General features: G+C 38.4%; 1 protein-coding gene across 1 annotated transcript; it reads left to right on the forward strand.

The window, feature by feature from the left end:
- Positions 1–4,413: 4,413 nt before the first annotated feature.
- On the forward strand, positions 4,414–7,015 carry LOC105264077 (protein escargot). The gene is made up of 2 exons (XM_011300661.1): positions 4,414–4,852; positions 5,009–7,015. Exons 1-2 carry the CDS (start codon positions 4,732–4,734, stop codon positions 6,307–6,309), a joined length of 1,422 nt encoding a protein of 473 aa, XP_011298963.1. The 5' UTR covers positions 4,414–4,731; the 3' UTR covers positions 6,310–7,015.
- The last annotated feature ends 11,759 nt before the right edge of the window (positions 7,016–18,774 follow it).

Genomic DNA, 18,774 nt, shown 5'->3' on the forward strand with positions numbered 1-18,774 from the left:
AAGAAACTGTTTACATATAGAACAGGAGAAAAATACGTGTTTTTCGCAGTAAGATGACTCATCCGGAGATTTCCATGGTATCGACACCAAGTGTTGATTCACTCCCCGGGAGATGAGGGCATTAGGACCCCAGAGGAGCGAAATAACGAGTACGAAGTTAAGATGACAAAAGTCTGTGTCGATTTTTCAGTAGCGAAAAGAAATACGATAGTTTCACCGTCAAAAAGTTCTCGACTTACATTTACGGATGGTTGCAACCGATATACCACATCACCTCGTGTGTTACCGATGTTCACCTCGGTTTAATCCCCACTTCGTGGAAGGAAAGAGAAATATCAAACGAGAGGCGCACATGCCGTGAGGGAGAGAAAAAAGGAAGAGAATCGTATAAAACACACATATTTAGGGGAGGGCACATGGGTCCATGAACTAGTCTCGGTGGGGCATATGGTACCGTGGATAAAACATCCAAGTGGTAATAGCCAGGTGTTTTTGAAAGGTTAGCCCTCCTCTTTTTCCTTCTGTCCTTTTCTGTCTCTCCCCCTCTTCATTATTTTTTACCTCTTCACCAGACAAAAAATTAAAACAGCTTCCTCCTGAAATTCGTATGGAGGTATACACTCAGTACGACAATTTATTTTCCAATAATTTCATGATTATTTTCATGTTTTTTCGGAGGGCATAATCATTTTTGGAATAAGAGGGTTTTTATTCTCGTTGTTGGCTTCCAATAGCGGCTCTCGTTTATTGAGAGAATTTATTGATCATTCATTTTTTTTTAATTATTAAATTGAATTTCGAATAAATAAATGAAATTAGAAATATTCATCGCTCATCGAAAATGCAGCAAGTTAACAAGTAAATAATGATCCGAATGGTTGGCGTAAAATAGATCATTTCGCATTTTGTGAATCATTTTCAAATTGACTTCCACAATTTAGTGCAAGTTTGTAAAAAAATTTTGATACATAACGGTCATTATCTAGAATATATTTTTATTGGTTGAAATTCAGAAATATTCAGGAGAAAAATTAATATATATAATTATATAATTCAAATTCGCTGACCAATTGCAAAAGCGACTGTAAGAAAATAAAAATAGCAGCATTCCAATTTTTCACTGGTAAATCACTAGAAAATTGGGGACTGCCATGAGAAAAATTCTGTAACTGTTCCATAAAATTTTCATTTTGCTGCAATATTACCGAAAATATCCGGAAGTTTGATTAATTAATCTTCCCGTCAAATTTCAGTCAATAGGATTGCAGCATTTGACTATTTTTTATATAATCAACACTAAATTCATATTTTTTTAAGGGTTTCACCGGTAATTTTTCATCTTAATATATCTAAAAAAACAATAGATTCACCAGATAGAATACTATTATGTTAATTGAAAGGTTTTGATTTTTAAGTTTGTCTTATTGGGCAATTCTATTGACCGAAATTTGGATGTCAAAATAATCCTCCGAGAAACGGGCTTTTCAAGTTTTCCCAAAAAATCATTTTTAACCTGGAAAATTCGACTCGTCCATTTGTTTGCAACGAACCTATCTGGAAATATCCGATAAATTGGAAGCTCTCGTGATGTTATAAATGAATACTCCTCTCTGTAGAATATAAATATTTGGAACGTGGCGAGGTGGAGTACCTGGTTGGTGGCGCACTCTTCCGCGCCTCAGAAATAACTCGCCTGTGGCGACGGCGTAACCGAGTGATTCTTAACTCGATCAAGATAAACCAACGTACAAGTCAGAGCAGGAATAATTGTCCAACAAAAAGATACGAAAAATATTCACCTCCATTTATTCTACTCCGAGATTAATGACAGAATTATATTAATATAAGAGCGACAGCTAGGACACTGCAACGGAGAGATGAATATATTCAACGGACAACGAGAATGATCTTTATCCGGTGAATGAAATGAAACTCAACGAACCTGCCGCACATCATTTCCCCTCGGTGGATTTTTTTTATTTTACAATTTCGGGGGTTTAAACGGGTGAATGTGAATCTAAGGGTTACATACCTGATGCACTTCTCGAAGCACCTCCCGAGTTAAAACGGGTTGAAGCCCCGATTTGATACCTGAAGGAGGAAAAAATAATCCCTCTACCCTTTCCCATCCTTTCTTTTCTCGAAAAAATGATTTCGGAAGAGTAAGTGCACGGTAACCTGGCCGCAGGGCTTTGTTGTGCGTCAAAAATATTTTTTCAACTTTTTTTTTTCGAGGTACGATGGGGTGCGGTACTGGAAAAACCGGGTAGAGCAGGTCTGTCGAGTTGAGTCAACTTGGCACATGTCACCGAAATTTTTCTGAAATATGTGATAAAAAATGGAGAATCTGTTATAAATAACTACCCAACGAACTCCCAGCATGTAAATATTATTTCTCACACTCTGTCTCAAATGACGAGTCAAGATTGCCCTAAAAAACCTTACTTTCATGAAATTTATATCCAAAGAATTACAATTCTCTTAGCTGCCAAATTTTGATATTGAACATTCGACTGCAGATAACATTTTGAATTTTCCCCGAACGGAAACAGGAATTATAAATTTTTCGAATTACTCAGAAAAATTTGACCTTGTCACTATAGATTTTCCGGTGAGTCATTCCGTAATTTCAATAGATATTGACCTTGGCTCCAACACTGGGGAAGATAGCGAAAAATGACGTCCTCTGAATTTTTGACAAACACGTAATTTTACACCACTACCGATAATTTTCCAGAATTTTTCCTGCATGCAGTGCACAATCACCGCAAAAATTCTGCCCACAGTCCATAAACGTTAATTTAATATAACCGGTGACGGACAAACGTCGAAACAACCGGCATCACTCCACCGGTCAATTGAGAATAATGAGGACGCCCCAGAGTTTCATTGAATCATCAGAAACACTGTCTAGTACACTCATAGGAATCCACTCAAACCCACGACAACTCACCCGGCAAAATTCAATTAAATTAACAACAGTAACCGAAGAGAATGAAAACCCAACGAGCCGTAAAAAAATTCTCAATGTGCACAATGTTTTCTTTCACCCCTTTCTCCCGCTGATCATTAAGACGTAAAATTTCCACATCATTCATTACCGTAAAAAAAACTACAATAAAGGAGCGAAGAGTGTACCCAATTCGCTGAAAGGGTAGGAGTTAGATTTATAAGCCCAGGGGTCTTTCATTCGTACTATAAATGTATGTATGTGTGCGTGTATATAACTACATATATATATATAACTGCGCAGCACGCGTGGGCGATGCTACGGCACGCGACACGACCGTTACGTTCAGAAAAATGGAATGAGGGGTGAACGATTGAGAAGGGAGAAGTATCTGCCGATTGGCTGCCAGGGGTCATTCAATCCCAAAAGAAGATGAAAATCCAAAATTCAAACAAAGTGCTAACCTTCACTCCAAAACTCCTCACCGAAAAATTATTCTTTCGTTCAACTAAATTATTCCTGGCGAGTAAATTTATTTGCAAGAAGTTATTCTTTATCTCTGTCTACAGGCAAATCATTTTATTTATTTTGTATTTTTTGTCGGAGTAAATATGCGTGTGATGGAAGGGGAGAATCACGAGAATAATAATATATCTGAATCAAGCATATTTTGAACCTGAAAAAAGTATAAAGGTATAAGTATAAGTGAAATAAGTTCCCGTATATTCATAAATACATTAAGATATTTAATTAATGTATATTTCTTTAAATGTAATGTATATACTAATTTTAGGTATAACCTATATAATTGATCTCCTACTTTTTTTCCGTGAATAAACGAATTCGAGAAAAAATTTGGACTTGAAAAAAAATCTAAAAAACGACATAATTACTCAAAATTCTTTGAATTCTTCCATTCATCAAATGTTCAATCCCTGAAAACGCGTTTTATCAAAACAGTCTCCAAGTTTCTTATAAAAAAAAAACAAAATATTTTTCGTCCTCTGAAAACACCGATGAGACCCTGGAAATTTATCATCGAAAATTTCGAAAAAAAAAAGTCCAGTGAAAAATATAAAAGCAATGGTGAGGGTTGTCGTCAGCATCTGCCATCGGCGTGTTCTAACAATCGAAAAACGTCGCAGCTAAGAGCAAACGGTATAACACATGAAGCCCAGGTAAACCGAGAGAGACAGTTCGAAATAAGGGAGTGGTATGAAGTGAAAATTTGAGTTGTAGTGGGGGATTACGAGGCGCACGACGTTACGGGGGTAACAGATGGTCGATCGGTGATTGGTCGACGGCTTGCGACCGTTCCTGTTCCATTGGAGGTTAACGCGGGCCCCGTGGGCCTGCATTGGACGTACAGCACGTGCGGGCCACCTGCAAGAGCCCGGAGTGGGGACGAATGGTTATAAATGCCAGGAAACGTGTTGCTGCCAGTCAGAGTCCGGCTTGCAGCCGATACGAACACATCAGCCTTATTTCCATATCCCTTTCAACCCTCGAGCCATTTTTTCCGTTATTCCGATCGTGTGAACACGTTACCAATCGAGAAAACGAGAGAAGTGCATTTCACTTTATTTTCTACGAACAATCGAGTGTTGATAGTGGTGTGAGCCTTTAAACATTGTGAAAAATACAAATTCATTGTTGTATTTAATAACTACTCAGTGAAGTGAGTACGTACAAATCTGTTGTCTCCCGATACCCAGGATTACTGGGGGGCAACTTAGTATTGTCGTACAATTATTCGATTTTGTTGATTAAATAAATCGAAAATGCTCGTTGACGAGATGCCAAGGAGCTTCGTTAAGAAGAACAACAGCTACAGCCATTGTCCGCTCAAAAAGCGGCCAGTGCATGTGATGCTGTACGACGAAGTACCAGAATCAGTAAAAGGTAAATATCTGAGTGATTGAATAAAAAAATAAAAACCTACCTAAACCCTCAGAAATTGTAAAACCTTCAAGGATTTTCAGCTCCCAGACAATAATAGTCAAAAATTGAACAAAATATTATTCATGTACTTATGAAAACATTTTTTTCTGCTTTCAGATGAAATAATTGATGTAGTAACGGACGACATCCCAGAGCCAGAGAATCTCAGCACAAAGCCAGAGGATCTCAGCAGATCAGCTCCAAAGCGTCGTTCAGTCTCCCGATCTCCATCCCCAGTGCCTCACAAACAGCCCCACCTTGAGCACCACCCAATCCACCCATCCCCAGTGAATCATTATCCATCAAAACCGATAACTCCACCCGTCGGCATAGCCCCGATTCATCCACTCGTTAAAAAAGAGCGTGTCGAAGTGATTCAACATGACGGCGGTGCAGTGTCAACGGGTTCACTCCACTTCATGTCGACGAAGACACCCTTGGAGCCATTGAACTTGAATACACCAGTGGAACCAGTCACCCACTATGCAACACCAGCTTGGGCAAGAGCAGCGCCACTCTATCCACCACACTACCTACCATATCCAGCTTATCGTTTCCATCATCATCCAGGAGCTGAGTTGTACCCAGCGTATCCACTGCCAGCATATCCACACTCATCGCCAGAGCATGCATCAGCTTCACCACCACCACTTCAACACACAGCCTTGACATGTCCAACGATCCAACGACCAATTGCCAGGAGTTATGCACACTGGGCAGCATCATCGAGTCCAGATCACTGCGGGCTATCACCAACGAGTTCAGTGGGTTATTCCTCTCTGAGATCACCACCACCCGTGACACCTGAGGACCTTTCCTCACCGGGAAGTGACAGTGGTAGATCCTCAGCTGGAAGCACCTCAGCAGGTTCGACAATTCTAATGAAAATGGACAGCCCCATCAACACGAGCCCCATCAACACCTCCAGTCCAACCAATACGACAAGCGCATCATCACCGAGATATCAGTGCCCAGACTGCGGTAAATCATACTCCACGTACTCGGGCTTGTCCAAGCATCAGCAATTTCATTGTGCAGCTGCTGAGGGACAGACGAAGAAATCCTTCTCGTGCAAGTACTGCGAGAAAGTTTACGTGAGTCTTGGTGCTCTCAAGATGCACATCAGGACCCACACTCTACCGTGCAAGTGCCATCTCTGTGGAAAGGCCTTCTCCAGGCCTTGGCTACTCCAGGGACACATCAGGACACACACCGGGGAGAAACCCTTCAGCTGTCAGCACTGCAATCGTGCGTTCGCTGATAGGAGCAATCTCAGGGCTCATCTCCAGACACACAGCGATGTCAAGAAGTACTCGTGCACTTCATGCAGCAAAACATTCAGCAGAATGTCACTGCTAACGAAGCATCAGGAGGGCGGATGTCCCGGTATGAATGTTCCCATTGGTTATGGCTGTTGAAAAGTGAAAATATTCGTTCGGAGTGCCTTAACGTTGAATCGTTCGATAGACTGAATTTACGAGGAGTACAAATATTAATATATTTACTATTTTATTGTAAATGCGATGGGTGTTAATGAGAAAATTGAGATTTTCTTAGGGACGAGATATCGAGCTAATCGGGATTTTTCTTTTTTTATTTTGTACTTATTACGGGGTCGAGTTTTTTCATGGAGTTTTTTTATCTTTTCATATTTTTCATTTTCAACATGGTTTTATATGGAAAATCGTGACACCGCTCGATGCGGTACCGTGAAACTTTAGTGCCATGATTTGAATTTTTTTTATACCTTTCAGTTCCATTCCTATTTCGCTTATTAATTTATATCTAGGATTAATTGTAATATCGTTAAGTTGGCCGAGACAGCACTCAAGTGTACATAATGTTTTCGACAGGCCATATGCGTTCTTAAGTATCTGAAGAAAAAAAAAAATTATTTCTTTTCGATTGAGTTACTCGAACATACTAGTCATTGTACATAAACACAAAGATAACAGAGTGTGTGTTTGGCGTGTGTGCGCAGAGAGTGTAAAGAGTCAATTAAAATTGGAGAATCAGATTGAAATCCGATTTTAGAGATATATTGCGCGGACTCAGGGCGAGTACCACTATAATTTTTATATAAGAGGTTTTTGTAAAGAAAGTAAATATAAACAGGAGAGTACAGAGGATGTGTTCTATATATTAAATATTTTATACGAAATAAATAATTTTCAATTGAAATATATTGTTATTTGGTTATTCGAGTGATCCAATTACCCCGTTCTTCATGAAAAAATGTTTACTGTAGATTTGACACATGTCCGGGCTGGGGTCGACACAATGGAGCCTTTAGCACGAGGCAAACAGCATCTGTCGTTGGGACGTCAGTAATTATATGAGCAGACATTTCACTTGATTCATTGAGTATTCTATTGAATTTCCTAGATCTACATGCCAACCAAGTGAGATTATTTCTATATGGATTGAATCTTCATTGCCCATTCGTTTCTCCTAAAACTTATAATCAAATAATTCAATGCAATTCAATTCCTTTATTCGTCATTATCTTCAATTTTATTTTTATTTTATTTATTTATCCTTAGACTTCCCGTCATTTAGTAATTCGAATTTTTTCGATGAATACTTTGAGATTTGGAGGTGAATTGGCTACGAATTATAATGTTGTTAATTATTTGAGCATGAATGAGGAATTGTCAGAGCACATCGTTGAGGATTTGAGAGTGAATGAATGGCTAGCGTCTTTGAAAGGGCAATACAAATGGTCAGTGTCATTCACTATTGCTCTTGTGACAGGTGGAACTTCTTCTGGTGAATTCTCGAGAAAAATGTCGATTGAGTTTTTGTTTGAACGGTTTGAACTGTTTGAGACCAGTAGAGGTTGAATGCAATACTCAGCTTGAGGGAAAAAAAAGGTAAGTGAGAGGGTCTCGGTGTCCAGAGGTGGGTCTTTATGACAGGGACTGGTGTACCAGGCGATTGGAACAGGTGTGTTTCTCGCATTTGAGGACCAAAGGCTATTCTTGGCTATTCGATGGACAAAAGTACCCGGGGGCACAATGGATGCTGAGGAGGGGAAGGGGGGGGGGCAGGGGGCTATTGGGGACTTGGGGAGAAGTACACCGAGAGTTCTGGGAATTGTGGGGATTTTTTCTTGTCGAATGGAATTTTTGCTAATTCTTGGTGCTTTATTCGCGGTTTTTTGGGTCATTATGGATCATTGGTGGTCATGATGATGTTCACGCTTCTGTTCCAGGTGTTGCCTGATGCGTTGCTGAGCTGACGTGTAGCCACTTGGGTTATGAGTTGAGCCGAGCCGTGACTGATCACCGCGATATCACGGTCAAGTTATACTGCCACGTCAACGCCTTGTCATTTTTCTTCTAATCTTCGTCGAGAGTTTCAAAGGATTTTTTCGTTTTTTTTCCACTGAATGTTTATTTAGAAAAAGGCAATTCCAAAATTTTTATCAGAAAATTATCAAATAATAAGAGTGTATTGTAAAAAATCGTTCTCCAAGTTGATTTGAAGAAATGAATAAAGGCAAAAAGATTAACTCTGTCGTAGGATAATGATGGGATTTTTTTTTGCACTCTTAATTAGGGAAATGAAGACTGAAATTTGAATGAAATTTCGATTAGGAGCCCCTGGAGGAATCCCGGTCTTTGAAAATTGTGGGTTCCGAAATACCGAATCTGGCCGTAGATTGAAAAATGAATAGAATGGGACTAATTAGGGATGGTGTCGGCACAACTGTGACGATGAAACAAGAGCACAACAACCTGTTACCCCTGGCGGGTCTCTTGGGGATCCTTTCAAGAGGAATGGACAACAGATGGCCCATGGGCCATACTGCACCTGTCAAAAGTACCCGAGAAAACCATTCGACAGATTGATCACCATTTTCCATAATTTTCTTGTCTTAAATTTAACGCCAACCACTTTCTACATTTTTCCTTGTCGTAAATCCCCGGTGACTAGAAACGAATGGAATTTTTCGATAAAAATTTCATGACTTGTGGGAGAAAATTGTGAGTAAAATGATCTTATGAAGTGAGGATATTCTCCAGGGTAAATGTATATTTCAATCGCTATCGGGATTCATGTAAATCAAGGTGAAGCTCCGAGTCCTGTACTTTGTATCTAAATTGTTGGCTATAACGAATTTATTCGCGTGTCGGAAAAAATTGTGGAAATTACCCAAGTGCATAAATGTACATTCTGCATCTTCGCACTTTAATGATCGGTTAAAACGGACCCCAATGGGTTCTAGATAACATCGTCGAGTCATCAGTCAGGGACTTATCGTCGGCCGAGAGTTGAATAAAAGAAGGCACGCGCCGAGAACGCAATGAAAACTGTTAAATCCCTCCAACACGATTCGATGTGAGTGATTTTATGATTTGGGGTAAGGAATTATTTTTATTTTTTTCTCCTGGATTAATCACATGTTTTAACTGTACAAATTTTAACTTCTAACTGAACAAATGCCCACGCATTCATCATGAGTGGAAACAACCCGCGGGTAACGTCCACTGGAGCATAATCAATTTCGACGCTAATTAATTTAAACAAAATTATGAGGGTGCTAATACCAACAGGAGAGAACGATAACAAACAGCCGGGAGTGAAGTCTTTTTTCTATTTATCAGAATGAATTTTTTTTTCATTTAGAAACTTCTTTTCTTATCTATTCATTTTTCAGTGTGTATTAAAATAAAAATATATTAATTTAATTATATTAACGTAATGATAATAAACTTATAAATCTGAGTAAAAATTATACAACACTGCCAAAAATTGTGAGTTTTTTTTTTCAAGGATTTCTGAACATTTAGCATTTAATTTGCATTAAAAAAATGTGAGAGTAATTATAGTTTTATCCCAACGTTGTGTAACATTTATGTTTTTTACTATTTATTTAAATAAAATGAATCCAAGGTTTGGTGAGAAAGCGATTGATTTTTTTCTTGCGATTCGCAAAATGGAAAGGTCGATCGATTAGGATGGGAACAATGGTGTAACTGTTAAATTAATTTGTGGTGTTTTTGTGGTTCTCGAGTGAAATAAAAGAAAAATCATCAAGACCGGTCATCGCCGAAGAGGAGGACGGACCTGTGGGGACGATTTGACGCGCGTCATTATGCGAGGTGTGGCAGGCACTTGAAACGCGTAGGTGGTCCCCCCTAATGCAAAACTCTCTCGTGTTGCACGTGTGAACTACACTTTCCGATCTTATACACAACTGTTGATGTCTGGTATAATCGAAATCTTAAATGCACGAGGAAATTGAGTCGTCGCGACAATTTTGTCGGGCACAGGTCCGTAAAATTGACAGGACCTCGATTCCACGGTTAATGATGGAGTTTAGATAACCTTTGATCCCAGAAGGTGAAAAAATAATGACAATCAAGTCAATTCCCACTGACAAAGTCAGAAAAATATCCACCCAGCACTGAAAATTAAATTGAGGGCCCATGATTTTTTTTTTACTTTCTAAACTCTCAACTTACTGAGTCCGAGCTATTGAATAAAGAATATTATTTTGTTTTAATTAATTAAATCTTTTAATTTAATTCAATAATTAAAGAAATTACAATAATTTCAATTTAATTTGTACACAGAATCAATTTGATACAATTTTTAATTTTTATTCCAACAAAAAAATTTGAATGAAAATGAAAATTCACTAAAAAGTCATTGAAATTAATTTTATCTCACGTTTCGCTCTTTCAAAGTTGAATCGATCACAAATTCTTCATTTATCGTAATAAATTGTACATTGACGATAATATTGAATAATATTGCGGTACTGTGTCCGGAGAAGTTCGGAAGTAATAATTAAAAAATCATTGACACCACCGAAACAATACGGAGAAAAAATGGTAAATATAAATAAATAAAAGTGACGTAATAAATTGCATAGTGTGCATAACTCCAGGGCTGCCGGTGGTCCTTATCGCAATGCCGTACGTTTATGCACTGGCGGTATATAATTCCACGGGGGGGAATCCACAACAACAACAACCACAACAACAACAACTAAACAGAGCCCTGACGATACGCTCGGTAGGCCACTGTGTACAAAAGGTGGTGGTATAAGGTACATAAAACGACACATTCGATATCTCCTCGCAATGAATCGACTACTCTCCTTGCGTTTGATATATAATTAAAGGCCAGTCATGGTACCCTTGTGCACCCTCACTTCGGCATGGCAATTAAGATGATACCGACACGCTTTTATCCTCACGATCCATCGATAAGGACCCAGTAAATTGAGCAAAAACAAATCGAATTTCATTCTGTAACTTATACCATGCATTCTCATCTGTTTCTGAATTATTTTGATACACTCTTTTAAAATCTGCATTTCCATCAAAAATCACGGAAATAAATACTTGAATCAAGTATATGAATATACTTGAAATACGGATATTATTATATTTATTAAAAAAATAGAAAAGTCTAATATAATAAGTGTACGAAAAATATTCGAAATTGGGAACCATAAATTCGAACAAGAATTTCTCTGAATTTTCAAAATAAATGAAAAATTTAATGAAATTGAATGAAAATTCATATAATTAAAAACACAGGTGACTTTGCGATTAACTTTTCAATGAATCCTTAACATGCAATAAATAAATAAAAAATAACGTCTACACATAATTACATGTCCCTTAATTATACGCATATAATTTAAAAAAAGCTATATTTTAATCAAGTACATTCTCCCATTTTGGCTCGACTATAAGGTGACATTCATCAGGAATACATAATGTACTATTTCCGCATATGTACCGATAATATCACCACCGTTTTTGGGAGATGATTTTTTTAGTGTGCATTGCGGGGTAATTAGTGGATTTGATGAATTGCTGCGATTGTAGAGTAGATGGTACATGCATTGGTTGGTACAAAGTGTTGAGGCAGTAAATACGGGGAGTCCCTGGAGTGGTGAGCGTCGGCGCAGGCGCTGGCCGTCTACGTGATTGGTCTGTACATCTGGCGCGCAGTTACGCGTCTGCGTGAAGTTGTTCGGTTCGTCGCGCGTGCCCGGGTGACGCCCAAGTGGGTTAATGCCGACAATTACGCGTTTTCTTGAGTACCCGCCCCCTCCCTCATGTATCACTCACAACAAATAACCGCTCACAGTAATCCGTCAACTCCCCTGCGCTCAATTCTATTTTTCTTAATGAAGCATTATTACTTGAATTTTTCAATTTCATCGGCGATATCGTAATGAGTTTAATTCGGCCCACGCACATTCCGCATTAATGTTGGTGGTGTCGAGTGGTTGGGCGCTAAAAATTGTAGGGAATAAAAATAATGGATAAATTCACTGAGGCGCCTGCTGGAGTCGGCGCACCGCCGCGCCAACCTGTCTATTCGTGAGTTATGGCGATCGACGTTTATTTATGGCTGCTCGATATACTGTGGTTACATACTGCGGTTAATACGGATAAGTATGTGAGACAGTGACCCAACCCGTGTCATACAATGCTAATGATTCATTGTTGATGTTAAATTGTTCTTCGGGACGGGAAAAAGTCAACGCTGTTGAATGGACATGACGAGATTGAAGGGGACATTAAAAAAAAAATCATCTTTTTTGCCAAACATTTGTTTACTTACGATGACATATTGAAAAATATCGAACCCTGGGTTCCCATTGAAAAAAGAAAATATTTTTTTTGTATTTTTCACAGGCTTTAAGAATTTATTGTTGTCTACGAGGTGGAAATGGATTGTAACGAATCTCAAATTTACCAATTTCATTTCATCAGTATGCATTATTTTTTTTTCTCTCGAACGTCTCCTCTGAAATTAGCAGCTTTTTTTGTGATGATTGATTCTTCTTTTTCCAAATTTGACCGTTTGTTGTATTTATTTTAAGTCTAATTATTAATTGAGTGAACCCACTAATATTTTTAAACCCACAAGCTCTTCAATTGGCGTTAGAAGTGATCTTCAGTATAAAATAAACGGTTAGTAGATGAAAAAATAAAATTTAAGAAAAGAGCCCTTCCTCCTCCATAGATCTTAGATCGGCCGTGATTCTCCGGGTTCGTGATGAAGAACTTCTTCATGCAATTGGATAAAACCAACCAATGAGTGTCCTGGAAATTTTGATGTAAAAATAGTTAGGAGGGTAATCGAAATGAATCACGCGGAGTGATTTGTGCCCCTCATTTAGCATTTTTGAAGGTAAGCCCGTGGGTGAAGCTTGGACAGTGCCCCAGGTGCAATGGAGGAAGGTGACTAACGGTGGTTAATAGTTGTACAGAGCTGAAGGAGGATAGGACGGGCGTAGACGAGGCTTTTTATCATTCTCGTGGACGATGTGCCACGATCTGGCGCCCCCGGTTATGCAACCGGATCGTTCTAATAAGCCACCTCTAGCCCATGCCGCACCAGAGGTTATAGTTGAATCACTGATCCGTGGTCATTCCACCTTCTAATCATCCCAGGTCTCACATAAATTAGAATTAAAATCCCATGATGACGATCTTATCCACATCTCCTCTCCCAATTCATCGACTCCGCATGTATTTTTAGATAAGTCCATTTGCAATCATTTAATTACTCATAAAAATCTCTTACGATTTTTTCAACTGACAAAGATCGGTCTTCTCGATTCCTCCGTGGGTTGCTCCACCGGTACTTGAATTCTCCTGCACTTTTTTTTTTACTCGATTTTTGTCCGGGCGTAGGAGGATGAAAGGAGAAGGCAAGAACCAACTCCGACGGCACGTGGAGAGGAAAAATAAAAGGGCCGAGGGCGGGAGGGCGAGAGGGCAGGAGACAGGGACGACATACAGACACCGCGGGACGATATTAAAAATCACAATGCGGCATATTAACTTGACCCACAATCTCTCTCACATTCAGCCAGTGCTGTTGATTTTTTTTACCCCCCTTTTTACCCACCCATTTCTTCCTTATTCTCTCCATCTGTTTTACGACCGCCGAATTTTACTGGGCTATATCTTGGGTTATGCATAACTCGTGAATTAGCAATTGTAATGTTATATAAGCCAGATTGAATGATAAAAAATCGACGAGATGGAGTTCATGAGGGAATAAATGCTTAATTATTTCAGCTGGCGATAATTTTTTCATTTGGCATTTTGCTCATCTTTTATTGTTCTCATCAACGTTTACAGTAAAATTTTCAATTTTTGAAAATTAGAACAGCAATTGCCTTTTATTCATTATTCATCGCCAATTTATTGACTCAGGTAATTACTTGGTTCAAATTAATGAGAAGTTTTCAATTATTCGGAACATGCAGGACCATTCAAATTAATAGAAAAAAGAATTCTTTAATAATCACCTCCAAAAATGTACTCCAATTTAATAATGAAAAAAGTTTATTCTTAAAGTTCTAGTCAAGACATTGACAATATAAAAAAAAATCATGTATTTTTATTAGTGTGTAGGAACATGAATTGAAAAAGTCGTGAATAATTCATGAAGATGATTCCTTTGTTCGTCAATAAATATAAAAAAATGTTGGAAACACGTTTTTGAGGAAGTAAAAAGTGCATTGGAAGCCCCGAAGGGGTCATGAAGATTTCATTTGACGGAATATAACGCACGTGGCGTTTAAGAGCCAGTACCGTTATCAGTATGGCTTTTGCGCACGCGCGGCTCGTCTTTTCGTCTCATCGGAGGGAAATCAAAGAGAGCGAGCAATAAAAAATAAAAAAAGGGATGGGAAGGGGGGGAGGGAAATAAAAAGGTCCCCATAAAACCACCTTCGCCCTCGTGACTCTTTTTCGGCGAATCGATAACCAAACGATCAGATATTTACGATAATGCCCAATTGAAAAAAAATATTCAATAATTATTCATCATTTTATTTATCTCCCCTCGTTTCTCTCGGTTCTGCGGTGAATTTTCTCCTTCGCGTATCTTTTTTTTTTTTAATTTTTTTCTCGTTGCGCCAGCCGTGACCACCGCAGAGGTAATTTTTTATTTTCCATTGCGCACACATGTGTTTCCGGATAAAAGAGGGTCTTCCCTGCGGGCGCAGCTTCCCTCAGTGGGATAATCAAAGTTACCAGAGAACGGTAATGAGCGGCTCCAGAGGTCGCGCACGGTCATCGTGGTAATGAATTGTTTTGCACCTCCCGGGCAAATATTCCCTCCACCTTCTTTTGTACACTCTGACATTAAATTCTTAACGAATTATTCTTTATACGCGGTTTGGAGGACTGGTGCAAATATTAAATTCTCTGAGTGTCATTCATTCAAGTCGAGATATTATTTTTATGTCGCGCCACAGGGGAAAAGCCACCAATTATGAATAATTATTTACGCTTGACTGTCAGCGAGAGATACTATCGGTTTTGCTCCAGTAATTTAGAAAACATTAGGAAAAATCTTTCATTTCATTCGGAAGTGCCAACTCGTTTAAAGGATAGGAAAAGGAAGAAAATATATTTTTAAACGTGGAATTTAACGAGTCATTTTTACCGATATCTGATATTGCTCATGCTAGGTAAATCGCATGAAGAGAAATTTCATTCTGTAAAAATTGGGATGCGATCGTTTTCCAGCAGTTCTACACGGAGAGAAATATTAAGTAAAAATTACGGACCTTTCAGTTCACTTACCGATTACGGAGTCGATTCTAAAAATTTAAGTGGCGGTATCGTAATTTTTCACCGATAATTCAGATAAAAATTACGGAACACCGCAGAAAAATTCCGTGACTTTAGATAAAAATTACGTGACAGTTCCATAAAATTTCCGACTACCACATTTCGCTCCAGAACTACGGAAAAAACAAGTAATTTTTATTGAATATTTCTCCCTGTGTATAGGAATGGAAAAAAAACAAAATTTGAAACGTCCAGTAATTTCTCAGGTTTATCACTAAAAAAAGTAGGAAACTGTCACGTAATTTTACCCGCACAAGTAAAATCTTGCAGAAAATTCTCGACTTATGCTTGAAAAATGAAAAATCTATGAACATCAAACATTCCATACGTTTTGCTTCCGTAAAATTTCTCAATCATTGGAGAAAAATGACGAAAACCGATCACAAAATTAATGAGACAATTCATACAATTTCTCTTCAACCTCACCTCACATATCTTTTTTACAATTCAAAAGATGATCACCATCTTCTGGTAATTTCTACTGGACATTTTTCCCTCCGTTCGGAGGCATTTATTCAGTGATTGAGTAATCCAAAGTTTTGGTGGAGCTAACATAGACGTTTACCAGATAATTTCTGTGCGCCTCATCAATATCCAAATACCTCCGCTATCTGAAGGAAAAATGGGATGATATGAGTCCGTGAGAAACTAGGTCTCCATCGTGGTGAATTCCCGTTTCGTCGTGTAGGCGCAGCAGCACGACGCCTACAAATCGTGTTGTTGATTTTGTATGCGCACTCGTTAGTGAAATGGCCATGAAGAGCATCTATGCCAGTAGGAATGAGCATTCATACTGCGAGAATCCTTAGTCCACGAAACAAACGCCCTGATCACTCTCCAATCGGGTAATTTTTCAGTACAGACGCAACATTTATGTTCCACATCTTATGACGTCACAAGAAATTATTGGATCTTATTAAAAATTTGGGATTATGTAATAGGTAGGAAGAGACTTAAGATAATTATCGATATAATTTTACAAGAAAAATTTACTGAAATAATGGATAGTCTAGACCGGGATTTGAACCCGGGACCTCCTCATTATGCATGAGTGCATTTTTTTTGGGACAAACTTTATTTTAATTCAACTAAAAATACATTAAGAATTTGACAATGAAATGAACCTTTACAAATATTTAGGAACTAATTTCTGGGGAACTAACCTCTGTAAGAAAAAGTTTGAGAAAAACCCTCGGTAAGAATGCATCGAGTGCTCTCCCAACTTTAAACCCACAATCCGCTCACCAAAAAAAATAACTCCGAAAATTGAAGTGAGGGTATTGCGATTTCATCAAGAGAAAAATGTCTTTAATATCAAGGTATTATTTTATCTCCATAATCTTTCTGTGTTGCACAGTAAAAATAATTGCTTTACTCATTGGATAAATAAATTTGTTAACGAGAGACTCGAAGAGGATCTTGCACATACCGAATATTTTTATTCCGGGGATTCCCATAATTCAATGTAACTAAAATTTACTAGAATTTTATGTTTCAATGTGGAGATAAATTGATTCCAAAGAATTCGCAAAACGGCATAATTTTCCATTAATTCCGTACGATTGAGATATTGATGAATGGGGGAATTTAAATTTCACATGTGCGGAAGTATTCCGAGTAAGCACATAGTTGATAAAAGGGTAAAGAACCCACCCAGGTAGAAATCCACCTATACTGAATGCTAATTTCTTTATTGATGAGTGTCATTTGTAACCATCGATGAATGCACGTCCATCTCGCAAGTATTCCTTTCCTTATTACTCGCATGTATGGAAAAATGAATGATGCACAAGTGTATGTACAGGCTAATTGTCCCTCGAGGGATAACTCATTTTTCCCTCAATCAATGGCAGAGGCAGCTCGTCGATGAAAAAAAATAAAAAATTCCATTTTACGCATTTCATTTGCCAGATGGATGAAAGTTAGAGGAGAACATTTGAAAAATATTTTTTTAACTCCGGATATATACCCGGGGAATAATAAGCGTAGCTCATGATGTCTCATATTGCTTGGGCAATTGGAGTTTTCTGCCCAAAGGCCGATCACGACCCCGCGATTCAGCATGGGGGTTTTATACAAGAGATCGTTAGATCACTACCGATGTGGATCGCAGCCCCCGCGAGGCACCTTTCCCCTCCCCAATACCCTTTTTTTTTATTTTTTTTTCATCATCTTTTACACTCCATGCTCGATCTTACGATATAACTCGACGATAAAATAGTGTGCCGGATGTATAAACGATACTCGTAGCAATATCTTTCGACGTTACCTCCCTCGGTGGTCAGAGTATGTTTTTAATTTGAGAATTCACTGGTGAGGATTTATTCATTCGAAACTGCGGAGGTAGAAATTTTTTCAAATTACAGCCTCACAGTGAGAGAAAAAATCTCTTCTTCATCTTGGAAAAGAAACAAAATTGGGCAACACAATTGAATTCTCAATAAATTAAACATTCGGAAGAATAATTCCCTGAATTTCAATATTAAAAAAAAATATGTATATAAATAAGTTTAAGATTCAAAAAATGATGATTCATCAACGAAGAATTTCTCCGAAATTTCGTGCGACATTCTCACCCCCCAAAATTCCCAAGTTTTCCAATAACAATTTCAAATTGCATTTTCACTGGTGAAATGCCACAAAAATTCCTGAGAATTTTCAATAACAAGCAACATCAACCCCACCCCTCAGCCCATGCCTCCCTGAACCGCCCACCCCTCCCGAATTAAGCAACATAATATTCCACAGAACATAAAAGAATCCTCCGGAATGGTCCCGCCATCGATATATAAAATGCCCATAAATATCCGAGGTGAACGTTCTGACCGTAATGTTCGCTCCGATATTTCCGCCATTTTTGAGTACCAAACGCACCTTTTGTTATTATCATTAACCGAGAGCGACATAAATCAGGCCGTTTTAGTCATATAATTTGATGGTGCCCCCTCCCCCTGCCCCTTCATAATTTTTTAGGTAACCCTTAAAGAAAATACCGCAGCATCAGAGAGAGTGAGGTTATGGGATGGTTTCGGTGGAGAAATCGTAGGCATAAATATCCCCAGTGGTATAATATAAATGCACACGGGTTTAACCATTGAAGGGGGCACCCGTTGAATGCGCATGCGCAATTCTTATATTCCCTTTATATTGCTGTCAAATTACAGTGGTGGCCACCCATAATGGCGTCGTGAGGGCCGTTAAGTGGGACGTACCCAATGATGGTAATAATGTTGATATTAACGAACGATGTGG

The sequence above is a fragment of the Fopius arisanus genome, unplaced genomic scaffold (genome assembly GCF_000806365.1).
Source record: "Fopius arisanus strain USDA-PBARC FA_bdor unplaced genomic scaffold, ASM80636v1 scaffold00019, whole genome shotgun sequence".
Taxonomy (NCBI): Eukaryota; Metazoa; Arthropoda; class Insecta; order Hymenoptera; family Braconidae; genus Fopius; species Fopius arisanus.

Excerpts from the sequence above, each read along its gene's own strand:
- LOC105264077 (XM_011300661.1), top strand. The coding sequence starts at position 4,732 with ATGCTCGTTGACGAGATGCCAAGGAGCTTCGTTAAGAAGAACAACAGC. Across the intron at positions 4,853-5,008 it reads AGTACCAGAATCAGTAAAAG|ATGAAATAATTGATGTAGTA; the intron begins GTAAATATCTGA and ends TTCTGCTTTCAG.